The 13,244-nt window shown below is 41.5% G+C and overlaps 1 protein-coding gene and 1 pseudogene across 1 annotated transcript in view; one reads left to right on the forward strand and one right to left on the reverse strand.

Annotated features, from left to right (window-relative positions):
• Window positions 1-13,244, forward strand: part of ADAMTS12 (ADAM metallopeptidase with thrombospondin type 1 motif 12) — a 407,364-nt gene that overhangs the window by 233,753 nt on the left and 160,367 nt on the right. Inside the window, exons 6-9 of the mRNA XM_069555948.1 lie at window positions 1,796-1,920; window positions 4,853-5,002; window positions 11,904-12,047; window positions 12,638-12,782. Of these exons, the coding sequence (XP_069412049.1) occupies window positions 1,796-1,920; window positions 4,853-5,002; window positions 11,904-12,047; window positions 12,638-12,782 (564 nt within the window). The remainder of the gene's footprint in view (window positions 1-1,795; window positions 1,921-4,852; window positions 5,003-11,903; window positions 12,048-12,637; window positions 12,783-13,244) is intronic.
• Window positions 8,650-9,144, reverse strand: LOC138421571 (cytochrome c pseudogene; annotated as a pseudogene).

The following is a 13,244-nucleotide window of genomic DNA, read 5'->3' on the forward strand; positions in this document are numbered from 1 at the left end:
TCACCAGTTATTAACAGAACCACAGCTCCATCTAGGAGCCTTCGTCCTCATAGTCTTTGACTCAGTAACTGACCTGAGCAAACTTCTGCTAGTTCTTTACTTCTCTGAGGTTTAATTTTCTCTTATTATAAAATGAAAATAGCAATACTTTCTTTATAAAAAATGCTGCCACTAGTGAACAGCCACCAGGGAAGCCCAAGAATGCTGGAGTGTGTAGCCTATCCCTTCTCCAGTGGATCTTCCTGACCCAGGAATCAAACTGGGGTCTCCTGCATTGTAGGAGGATTCTTTACCAGCTGAGCTTACCAGGAAAGCCTATAAATAATACTAAGAGGGTGCAATTAAATTAAAAAGAGAATTTATCTACAACTATCTGGCATATAAATAAAGATCAATAAATGTTTCCTTCCTCCCTTTCCTCCTTTCCCTTCCTTCTTCCCTCCACCTTCACTTCCTCTTTTCCTCCTTTCTATGTGTAGTTCATGCCACCAGGCCAGTTCTTTATGGTAGATATGGTAGGTTTCTTCCAGCAGGGTTCTTGCTCTACCTTCAGTTTGACTGGGAGACTGATGCCCCTGTGCCCAACTAGCTCTCCAGAACCTCTCCTCCTTCACCGTAGCTCCTTTAGTAGATGCTAATGATGAGGATTATTAAATCATGCACTCTGTTTCTTCTCTTTAACTTCTTTACTCTAGGAGTTCAGTGAGTTTGCCTGAGCAATGAGCCACCTTTCTGTGTTCTCATGAGGGGAAGGTGATTTCTGGTAGTCAGTCAGTATGGATGGGGGGACCTTGGAGTGCTTCTAACAGGCAACCAGAGTCTCTCGGGCCCTGTTGAATTTGAATGTGGGTTTCATCAAAATACAGAATATAGAGAAAAAAGCTCATAGTTTGATGTAGAGACAACGTGAAGTTCTTGGGCTGAGCCCAGAGTAATAGACTCAGATTAGAGTAGGCCAATGTAGGTCATCATTCTCCCTGTAGACTCCACCCTGTACAAGAGATGGCTATATAGAGACTCCACAGAAATGAGTTGGGGCAAAGGAACTTCTCCTTTAAAAATTCAGATTAAACTGGAGTCCCTCTAGGGCTGAATATCTTTTTTCTTCTTCATTTGACAAGTGTTCATCCAGTTAATTTGGAACCAGCCCTCTCCTCCCATCTTCAATAGTAACTGTGGGCCAGCTAGATATGACTCAGGAGCCTTTGACGTTGTGGGCTGGGCCATCTACTCTAGCATCCTAATTGTTGTCAGACAGTCAATGATCCTAAATGGTTAAAAGCCTGGAGAGATTATGTCACCTTCTGATCTTCATCCATGGATGTCAAACCAAGATGGAGACCACGGACGAGGAAATGTTCCATTCATCCTTGCAGGATACCCCATGAAATGAAGGAGCTTTTTGTTGAAAATCTATTCATTTTGCATTAGAAATGAAAATGCCCCTTTGGCATCATATTGGCTTTGGAAACAAAGAACTACTAGCAATAGAACATCAAACAGATGTTGGTCTTTGCTAATATATTTTGTTTTCCTTCAAGGTCTACTTGTCCCAGATATCATTCCTGTCCTACAGTTCTCATCTTTATGTTCTTTTAGTGGAAGTCATGGAAACAATAGTGTTTAGAGCAGAAGACTGGCCCAGAGGAGCATGTTGGGCTCCCCATATTCTTGCCAAATGTCTGGGGAGCACCTACCCAGAGCTCATTTCACTTGGCTGCTTTTGGGGCCTAATGTGATGGGCCCTGACTGCAGAAATCTCACCCGTGCCAATCTGTCCCTCTTCTTTCTCCAGCAAGGATTGAAAATAGTTCACCATGCAGAGAAGACACTGTCCAGCTTCTGCAAGTGGCAGAAGAGCATCAATCCCAAGAGTGACCTCAACCCTGCCCATCATGATGTGGCCGTCCTTCTCACCAGGTACCCCAGAGCCAGGGATAGTAAGACGGGTGGGGGGATTGGCAAGTGAAAGGGTTGCCAGGTATTCACACTCATGAGATTCTTCTACTCTCTCTTGTTCTTGGTCATTTAAAAGGGAGCTTCTGTGAACTAGATACCTCCTGACTCCCATCCCCGTAAGGGAGGAGTTAGCAAACTTGCTAAATGTGAACAGCTCTCTGTGTTAATCAGCGGCATCTGCTTGTTCTATCCCAGAGATGATTTCATATTTAAAACTGGCTTCTCGGTGCAGCTCTGTAAACAATCAGTAAGCTTGTTTGCAGATCCTCATTAAAGCCTCCTATAACTCTTCACCGTGGAATTTCTTATCCTTTAATTTTATTTTTTTAAAATTTCCTCCAATTTTGAAACTTGAAACTCTCTCTACAGAAATCAGTCTTCCATCTCTGACTGATGTTAAAGACAGAATATGGGAAGAAGGGCCTTCCCTGAATAGGCAGAGTGATTTGCTCGCGCATTTGTCTCCCTTTACCCTCGTGAAGACACTGTTTGTTCTGACTACAGAGACCCTGTATGCTAATAAGAACCATCAGGACTTCTAGGACTCATAGCTGTGAAAACCTAGTGAATTTACCTAATCAACCCAGGCTCTTGGAAGGCTATGTGTGCTCATTGATCCAATACATATTTTTTGAGCACCTACTGTATAACAGATACTATTTTAATCTAGACAAATGAAGCTGTTAATGAGGAGGGAAGGGTGAGTTTTCACTGAATACTCCTATGCAGACTCAGAGACATCCTGAATCCAGGGATGTAGAGTGGAAGAGGCCCTTCAGCCTGGCCCTCCAACCTTATGACCAGGAAGGCCCTGGGTATCTGTTGTCTTTGGGGAGGATGGACTGCTCTGAACATCTTGGCTTGTCCTCTGTCCCTTTAACAGGATTATCCGAGTACATTGGATATCTGCAAGGGATGATAATTAGCTCCCACCCTATCCAAGTATCTGTCTTACCCTAACCGGAAACTTCAATCCCAGAATCACTCTTTTGGCTAATTGCAAATATGTTCCAAAATAAGTCTGTGGCATAAACCTATTACATTAGGTTCATCAGGGCTTGTGACACCTGTGTTGATTGGAACTTCCCTAGGGAATAGGTTGGTATAGGTGTAGAATCTAAGCACAGAGACTTTGGGGAGCCAGCAGGCAGCCAGAGAACATGAGGATCCGGGCAAGTGGCCCCAAGAAGACTTCAGTCTAGGCAAGACCTGGCTCTAGGAAAGAACTCTGGATCATGGAACCAGCATTGGCCAGCGGGCAGCTGTGTCTTAGCTGTGTCTCTTTTCTTTCTCTGAAAGCATAATAATTTTACCTCTCATTTTCACATGAATAAATGAGTGAGTTAATGATAGCTGGCTTTTGAGGAGTATTTGACATGGGCCAGGTTCAGTTCTACATCTCTTGGAACAATTATCATTCCATTTAATCCCCACAACAACCCTGATAGTTCATTACTATCAATCATTCCTATTTTACAGATTGAGAAACTGAGTCTTATAAATTATGTCACCTGCCCCAAATCTCACTGCTTTTAACAGATATAGCAGGGACTTAAATCCAGTTAGTTTGACCCCAGTAGCCATACTATCACCCAGTAAGAATTCAAAGGATCTGTTCTCCTTTTCTTCTTATTATGATCATTTTTCTTCTTTACAACAGAGTTCTGGTTTCAAGTTTTGATCAACCTCAACCAGCTCCTAGACAATAGAGAGAATTTCAAGTTCAGAAGCAAAATTTTTCAGTAGTAACACTGTTGACATTTTGGGTTGGTTAATTCTTTGCTGTGAGGGTCTGGCCTGTGCACTGGGATGTATTTAACAGAATCCCTGGCCTCCATCCATGAGATGCCAGTGGCACCCTCCTCTAAGTTGTGACAGCCATAACTGTCTCCAGACTTTGCCAGAAGTTCCTGAGGAGGGTGCGAGGAACAAGACCAACCCCTGCAGAGAATCTCTGCTCTGAAGGAGCAGGTAGGCTCAGGAAGGGAGGGAAGGAGAGGCCTGAACTGGTCTCTGGAGGACTAGACTGAGATCCACTTCAACAGAGTTCCCTATAGAGGAGCTTTCAGTGCAAGATGGATTTGGTGTGAACGCACCTTGTGAAATGGGGCTGGTGGATTCATGTCAAGGCATGGTTTTTCTTCTACTGTCTCCAGTGCTTAGTGGAGGTGAAGCTGATCCCTTAGTGGGAGCTTATGCTCCTTACCTGTAAGACCCATATTTTACAATCCTTTTGTCACTCCTTTTAAACCTCTTTATTGCTGGATACTTAATAGACACTCAATGGACAGTTTTTTAAAGGGCCTAACTTCCTCGTATCCTGTGAGATCCTAAGAGTCTTTCTTTGTATGTCCATCCCCTCCCATATGCAGTATTGTTAGGGTGGTGGGACCGGAGAGACCATGAATTTGATCTCTAGATAGATTGATGGGACCAATGACCTTTTTCATGAATGAACAAAAGTTATCGGATACCTTTTGAACACATACCTCAGAAAGGCCAAAAGGCATTTCATGTTTGTAAAACCTCAACCACTGATGGTTGTCCTTTCCCTGTTTAAAAGTTCAATTAATTCTAATTTTCAATCAAATCCTTCTCTTGTGTGTCAAATAATATAATTTGGCTTCCTGAGATTAAGAATAAAAGCAACTCAAATTGAAACATTTGCTGTATTTTCATATATTTCTTTGAGTGTGAATGAGATTCAATAATGAAGTGGTAAAATCAGAATAATCCTAGTGAATTCAAAATCGCTCCCTAAGATTTATATGGACTTTTAAAAACAATTTTAATCATACTTTACAGACCATGTTGAAAGTGAATTCACAGCCAGATGGGTTTTTTTTCTAGATGTTTCTTGAGGCGCCTCCACATCCCTGTTCTTTGCTTTCAGAAAAGACCTCTGTGCAGGTGTCAATCACCGCTGTGAGACTCTGGGGCTGTCCCACCTGTCAGGAATGTGCCAGCCTCACCGGAGTTGTAACATCAATGAAGACTCTGGACTCCCCTTGGCTTTCACAGTTGCCCATGAACTCGGACACAGGTAAAGAGCCAAGGAAACTGAGATCTCCTTCTCCTGATCATGCATCAGTATGAGGGTGTCAGGAGAATCAGATTGCATTGTGGCTTGAGAATCACCTCCTAAATCTCTGCTTTCTCATCTGTAAAGTGGGGGGTGGGTATTGGGGAAAGACACAAGTTCAATATTCCACTGTCTTCTCTGCCTGACCACTTGTACCATCAACATCACAGAATCATAGAGACCACCACAAGTCTCTGAGTTAGAACGAGGTGAGCAGAAATAAGGAGATAAGCTTTAACTTAATTAACTCAGGAGTAGTAATTCCTATTTAGTTCTTATAAAATAGTGATGTTATTAATATCACTAAAAAGTCACAAACCTAAACATTCTTTGCCCTTCCTTTATGCCAGACATTTCACATTGTGTTATTGATTTCTCTCAACAACTTTATGAAGTAGATACTATTGTTTGCACCATTGTACTTATGTGTATTAAAGGAGGACACTGAAAAAAAAAAAAGAATGGAAAACTGCTTTAAACTTGGAAAGACTGTCAAACACCAGTTAACAGAAAGTCCAAGTTGTCACAAAAATGTGTAAATTTGATTACATCAATTGATTGAAGGCAGGTTTCAGAAATTTTTGGTAAAGGAATGTTGAGAATTCTGGATTCTCTGAGTATCAGAGGTTCTCAGGAGGAAAGATCTTAGCTTATTTGTAACTTAATATATTGATGTATTTATTAACCAGCAATGAGAGAACATCATCCTAGGTGGAAGCTCAGAGTGGGGAGTCATATAAATGGCTCAACTGCACCCCTCCCTGTTATGTGACCACTAGCCTGAAAGAACTCACTTCAGTACTCTCACCTGGAAAATCCCATGGATGGAGGAGCCTGGTGGGCTGCAGTCCATGGGGTTGCTAGCAGTTGGACACAACTGAGCGACTTCGCTTTCACTTTTCACTTTCACTTTTCACTTTTATGCATTGGAGAAGGAAATGGCAACCCACTGCAGTGTTCTTGCCTGGAGAATCCCAAGGACGGGGGAGCCTAGTGAGCTGCTGTCTATGGGGTCGCACAGAGTTGGACACGACTGAAGCGACTTAGCAGCAGCAGCAGCAGCAGCCTGAAAGAAAGCGAAACACTGAGCATGTTCTGAATGTCCAGCCAGAAAAAGAGGTGGCATTAGGAAGAGCCTTGTTGACTAGATTATTCAAGGCCTGGCCTCTCTGTCTGGGCTTTCTCACCATTTTTCTCATACAATATCGGAACTTTTCAAAATACTTTTACCTAAAGTACTAAACCAGAGTATTGGCTTGGGAATTGGGACATGTGAGTGGTTATTCTGGGTTTTCCATCAGCCAATATTATGACTAGAGAATTCCCTTTACTTCTTTGTGCTTATTTTCTTATATATGAAATGAGTAGATATGGTTAGGTACTGTGATTTCTTTGATTCTTACCAAAAAGCCCTGGGAGATAAATGTGCTACAGTGTAGTATCCTTAATTATAAAAAATTCAGATACAGAGAGGTTAAGTGACTTCTAATTAAATAAGATTGAGGACAAAATACTGAAAAGACCAGGCCATAGTTATTGGCATGTTTATAATAACTTGGCAAAGTGAAAATTATTCTTATGTGCAAATGTATAGGTACCCTCAGTCCCGGTACATGGAAGGACTGTCCCTTGTGGCCTCGAATAAAGTTACTGGTGTCAACAGCATCTCTAGTCAAGCAGTGTCAAGCAATATAACTGGATCAAACTGAGAAATGATTGCTCAAGGCATTCTCAGCAATGGTATGCCCAAGTGGAAGAAAAGTGGAGAAGACTTGCTTGATAAGACATTCTCAAGTGCTCACTTATGTCCAAAGAATGGATCCTTTATCCTCAATTCATTTTGGTAGTTTTTAAAAAGTAAACTGATACTACTTATGATCCAGCAGTTGTACTCTGGGCATTTATCAAGAAGAAGTGAAGATGTATGTTCATATTTTAAAAACCTGTACATTAAAGTTTATAGAAGCTTAATCTTAATAGCCCCAAACTGGAAGCAACCCAGGGGTTGTTGCAACTCAGTGTGGTGAATGGTTAAATAGACTGTGATGGATCCATATCATGGAATACTACTCAGCAAGAAAAAGGACCAATTATTGATACACGCAGTGACCTTGAATCTTTGAACAATTATGCTTAGTGAAAAAAACTAGTCCCCAAAGGTTATATACTGTAAGATTCCATTTACATAGCATTATTTAAATAATAAAATTATCTAAATAGAGAACATATTGGTGGTTGCCAGAGCTTAAGAAGGGGATGGGGGAGGGCTGGAAAGTAGGTCTGGCTACAAAGTGCAACATGAGGAATTCCACCAGGTGAAAATATTCCGTGTCTTGACTATGTCAACATCAGCATCCTAGCTGTGATATTGTATTATAGTTTTGCAAGATGTTACCATGAGGGTAAAGTGGGCAAAGGGTACATGGGACCTCTTTGTATTATTTATTTACAACGTGCATCTGAATCTATAATGATATAATAATATAAATTTAATATGTAAATATAATGAATTAAAACTTTAAATTTTAAAAGAGGGCATTGGGCCATGTACAGTTGACCTAAATAAAGTACTATCTTTTAAATGGAAAAAAAGTTTAGGGTCACTGATAGGAAAGACAAAATTGGGGAATTCCCTGGTAGTGCAGTGGTTAGGACTCTGCTCTTCCACTGCTGGGGGCTCAGGTTCGTTCCCTAATCAGAGAACTAAGATTCTGCCAGCAAAGTGGCATGACTGAAAACAAAAGAGAAGGGGAAAGGAAGGCAAAGTTGAAGAAAGACATATAAGTTTGAATTTGAGTGATAGAAGAAAATACTTCGGTAAGACACAAAACTGAAGAAGAGAAGACATTAGGAGTACCCTGAGAAATTTGTTTATAGCACAAGGTGCTTCTGAAATATTCAGTTCTTTTTTTAGATATAAAGTTCTAACTAGCTGTGGACCAAACTGAGAAACACTGGGCATATCAATGAAACAGCCTGGTGCCAGAAAAAGAAAAATATAATAAGCCACTATCCTGAGATGGTCACTATAGTTTAATAAAAAAGATACTCCATTGTTCTTGAAAACTTGTTTATTTCATCACTGATTGCATAGGATTTAAAATAGAAAGTGAAGTTAACTAACTGGTGCTTTGGCCTAAATAATTGCATTTGTGTGTGTGTGTGTGTGTGAGGTGCTAAATACTCTTTATTTGATGCTATACATAAACCACACTAAAATGCCTTTCATTAAGTAAAAGGCTAAATTTTAGATAGAGAATTTTAATTAAATTGGCATAGTTTATAAAACCAAACAGATAAAGTAGACTTTGTCAGTGTATTTTCAGTCCTTGCCTTAACAGGCTAATGAACACAACTTGAAACACGTGTGAATCCTCCTCTGTTCTATGAGACAGTGAAGGGACCTTTTCAGTATTTAAATACATTAATATAACCAGTTATAGAAATCTAAATATAAAACCAATCTCTTATAGGTTTTGAGAAGGAATGCACCATCTCCCTAAAAAGTTTCATATTCCTTATTCAAGTTCAATCATCTCTTTAGAATGGGAAAAGTGATAGTACTTGTTGAACCAGAATTACTATCAAAATTAAAAAAGCTGACCATATTTGTTTAGCCACAGACCAATCTTATTTAAATCAGGACTGTCCAACAGAATTATTCCATCAGCCATTCATGATCTGAATTCTAGTGTATGAGATCAGTTTAAATATGGTACACATAAAAAGTCATGAGACACTTCTGTTTCATAATAAATAAGGCAGTGGCCAACTATTACTCATTGGTAGCTTTTTTGAGATAAGCTATCAAGTCCTCCCTCTCTCCCTTCTTCTTAATGCCAGCAAAGATCATCTTGGTTCCAGGGATGTACTTCTTGAGCATCTCCTCTCCCCAGGTGATACCTTTGTTTTTTGTTGGCGTCTGTGTAAGAGAATCCAGCAGCCTGACCTGTCTTTCGTCCAAACAGACCATGGAGGTTTGGCCCAGTCTTGTGCTTCCCTCCCTTTTCCACAGTATGGCACTGGGCACACTTCTGAACAAAAATCTTCTTGCCCTTCTCAACATCACCCATTTTAAAATCGTTCTTTTTCTGTGCGCGACCGAGAAGTTCCCGCCCACAAGCCGAACGTCCCGCTTTCTGATAATTGCATTTTATTTTGAGAAAAAAAAACATTTTAAGTTCCATTTATGAGAAGCCTAGATTATATCCATCGTCCATACCTAAGCTCTCATGCTTCAATAGGTGAATTACCAAAAGGAAGATGGAATTCCAGAAGGAAATTTAAAAACCTCTCTGAGACCTAGCATCCTTTCCCTTGAAGTAATGAAAATATCATGATAGAGATGAACACTTGCAACGCAACCTCCATCCAGTATTTCCCATTCTTCTGGATTGGGATATTCCATTTATTTCACTTATACAGCTTTCCTTGTTGCATACGCCAAATTGGTATTTCCTGATTGAGTTAGAAAAGCTCACATTCATACTTCCATGATTCTTGTTCTCTGCTGGTTCTACTCCACCATAAAATGAATAGTAAAAAGCAAGAAATGTCTGGCCAAGTGATACCCTAAGATTCAGGCAGTGACTTAGCTTGCTATTTCATGTCTGTAATTTTCATAAACCCATCTAGCAGGAATTGTAAAACCAAGATGTAGGAAAGCAGGCTAATTCAGCAGCCAGTGAGTTGTTTCAGCCTGCAGTAGGCTCTGACTCCAAGCTGCTTTTGAGGTTCATTCCACTTGCTAGGAGGTAGCTTCTTGGAAACACCTTTCATCCCTCTGACCTCGTGTATTTTTCCTGTCTCTCGTTTTTCACTGACCCGCTGATGCCATATGACTCGAGCGCTCCCCTCATATAGAGAGAGTAGACATGTCCAGAGGAACCTTTGTTTAGTAGCTTTGCTTTTCTTGTGTTGCATGGAAGCACAGAGGAGTAATAGAGCTGGAGAGGGGAGTGCTTAGTGAACTGAAAACTTTAGATGGAGCAACATGAGCTTCTGGGGAGCTGATGTACTTAGAGGGTAGGTTTGACGTCACCCAGTATATAGGACAGGCTTCCCTGGTGGCTCAGTGTAAAGGATCTGCCTGCAACGCAGAAGACCTGGGTTCGATCCCTGGGTCAGGAAGATCCCCTGGAGAAGGAAATGGCAACCCACTCCAGTATTCTTGCCTAGGAAATCCCTCCATGGAATCACAAAGAGCTGGACATGACTGAGTGACTAGCATAAAGTATGTAAGATCCAGACATCTGGCTTGTCATATTGGAAAGGCTGATCTTGGAAAAGCCATTATTAATGGAGATTTTTAGAACCATGATTGTTTAAGGTTTTTCCTAATTATTAAACAGGTGAACATATAGAATACTTAATGAACAGGGTAGGACTGGATTTTCAACGGCCTGGGGAAGGCCTGCTCAGGAAAAAAAAAAAAAAAACACAAAACTTTCATTGAATTAAATTCTTTGTGGTTGAGTGAATAAAGAGCTTGGTAGATTAATTCTGTGACTCCTTTGTGAATTTTGTATTCATGTAGAATGTGATCAGAGTCTGTAAGTGATAACATTTTAATGCATTAAAAATAATACAAGAAAATTTCTAAATCCCACAAAGACTTTTTTCTGCAAGTGCTACTAATGTTTATCAGGAGATTTTATTAAAGTTGGATATGAGCTTTCCTGTCAGAGGAATTGCATTTCACCAGCAGAGTAAAAGGTCATAGTTTCCTCTGTTCAAATTTGGAAAGTCGAGCCAAGATCTCCAGGTTGCAATTGTCCAAACTGCAGATTCCAACAGAGACAGGTCTTGTGGGGACTCAGAAAGCATCTTGGCAGTGATCCTGAGGTCTCGGCTTATAAACAGACACTTCTCAGTCAGCTTCTTTCCCAGGCAGCCCCTTGCCGTGGGGGTCAGTTAAGCATTATAGGGCCTTTCAAGGCTGCTTCACCTGGTTAGCCCTGGCAATGGGAGGTCAGGGAGCTGTCACAATGAGACACTGACAAGAGCACTGATTTAGGAGCACAGAGATCTGCAGAACACTTAGCGTTGTCTCGAACTAGCTTGTGACTTTTGACAAATCTCAAGCTCTCATCTAAAAAAGGAAAATAAGCCAGCTAGACAATGATAAAGTAAAATTGTTAGTCGCTCAGTTGTGCCCGACTCTTTGCGACCCCATGGACTGTAGCCTACCAGTCTCCTCTGTCCAAGGAATTCTCTAGGCAAGAACACTGGAGTGGGTTGTCATTCCCTTCTCCAGGGGATCTTCCCAACCCAGAGATCAAACCCATGTCTGTTAACATTTTCTGCATTGGCAAATGGGTTCTTCACTGCTCATGCCCCCTCCCTAATGTCTATATATTGAAGGACTTGTATGATACTGGAAAGAAATCCATCCATTCCAAGCTTGCAGCTTCTGAAAAAGTCTCCCATAGGCTTTGCCATTCATGCTCTTCAGTAAATTATGATGAAAAAGCAAAAGGAAGTTTTTGTTCTTTTGTGCTGCAGTTGCTACAGCAGGAGAAAGAAAACAGCTGGAGGCAAGATTTGCCCTCCTGACTGTAGTCTCATGGAGAGCCAAAGCCAAACTGGAAGCTTTTAGCCTTCTGCCAAACGGAAGTTTTTGGATTAGCCACACGGCTCCCAGGGTTGTATATTTGAAACAAAACTATGCCTAAAATGTTTCCTGTGCTTTCTAGTTGAAAATTAGCTAGCCCCCTCCAACTTCAAAGTCCCACTTTGTAATCAGATGCCTTCTATACAAAGGTGGCTCACTGTGGGTTATTTTCACCTTGGAGGAACTGTGGTTTTCTTCTTGTTTCATGCCTGCCTCGTTAATATCCTTGCGCTCCGTGCTTCCCTGCAGCTTCGGCATCCAGCATGACGGAAAGGAAAACGACTGTGAGCCCGTGGGCAGGCACCTGTACATCATGTCCCGCCAGCTGCAGTACAATCCCTCCCCGCTGACATGGTCCAAGTGCAGCAAGGACTATATCACTCGCTTCCTGGAGTAAGTGACTGCGCATCTCAGCATAGCCTCACTCAGGGCTCTGTACACCGAAGTCACTTTGAGTTCTACCCAAGACCTGGAAAAGCCTCAGTTCCTCTCATAGGTGACAGTCTCAGGGTTGTAACAGTAACAGGTAACTTCGCTTCTGCTCTCTGACCCTGAGATCCAGGTGGGTTCTGTCTCCAGCTTCAGCCAGGTGAACACTCTCTCCCCCAACCCTCCTTCAGCTTGTTTTCATCTGAAAGGGGCTCTTTATGATCCAAGAGTGAGTTTTAGTCCCTGGGGGACTGGCAAGAATGACTAGGACAAGTCAGATGTTGTCACCATACCCCACTGTGGGTAATGTAATTTTTTTTTTCATTTTACCACTGCTTGTAAATATTTCTTAGATCACATCTGAGCATACGGTGTGGGATTGTGATTTGCATTTCCTTTTAGACAACTCTTAACTTGGGCCTAGTAGAAATAAAGTTGTCTTAAAGGACATAGAACACTAGAGAAATAGAAGTTTTTCTTGAATGAAAAACTAAACCTTTCATTTAGAAGGAAATTATAAGCTACTGCTCTCATTTCTATTCACTTGTTTTCAGCCGAGGCTGGGGGTTCTGTCTGGATGACATCCCCCAAAAGAAAGGCTTGAAGTCCAACATCATTGCCCCTGGAGTGATCTATGATGTTCACCACCAATGCCAGCTGCAGTATGGCCCCAATGCTACCTTCTGCCAGGAAGTAGAAGTAAGTGTCGGGTATGTAGGTGCCTCTGGTGGGTATGTGCAGGGCTTGAGATCCAACATACTAAATGAGGGCCAGGGAAATATTGGCAAATCCTTGTGGCTTAGCTGGTAAAGAATCTGCTTGTAATGCAGGAGACCTAGGTTCGATCCCTGGGTTAGGAAGATCCCCTGGAGAAGGAGAAGGCTACCCACTTCAGTATTCTGGCCTGGAGAATTACATGGACTGTGTAATCTGTGGGGTCGCAAGGGGCCAGACACAAATGGGCAACTTTCACTTTCAAAGATCCAGAAATGGAAACTTTCTATTCATGGCAAGGGGGTAGAAGGATTGAAGTTGAGGTCATTCATATTCTTTGACCCACCTTTGGTGTCCTTGACAACTGGCTGGTGGTTAAGAAAATGCTATAGTGCTTTTCAAGAATCACAGTGATTCACACCTGCAGACACCATAGCAACCAACTTA

The sequence above is a fragment of the Ovis canadensis genome, chromosome 16 (assembly GCF_042477335.2).
Source record: "Ovis canadensis isolate MfBH-ARS-UI-01 breed Bighorn chromosome 16, ARS-UI_OviCan_v2, whole genome shotgun sequence".
Classification (NCBI taxonomy): Eukaryota; Metazoa; Chordata; class Mammalia; order Artiodactyla; family Bovidae; genus Ovis; species Ovis canadensis.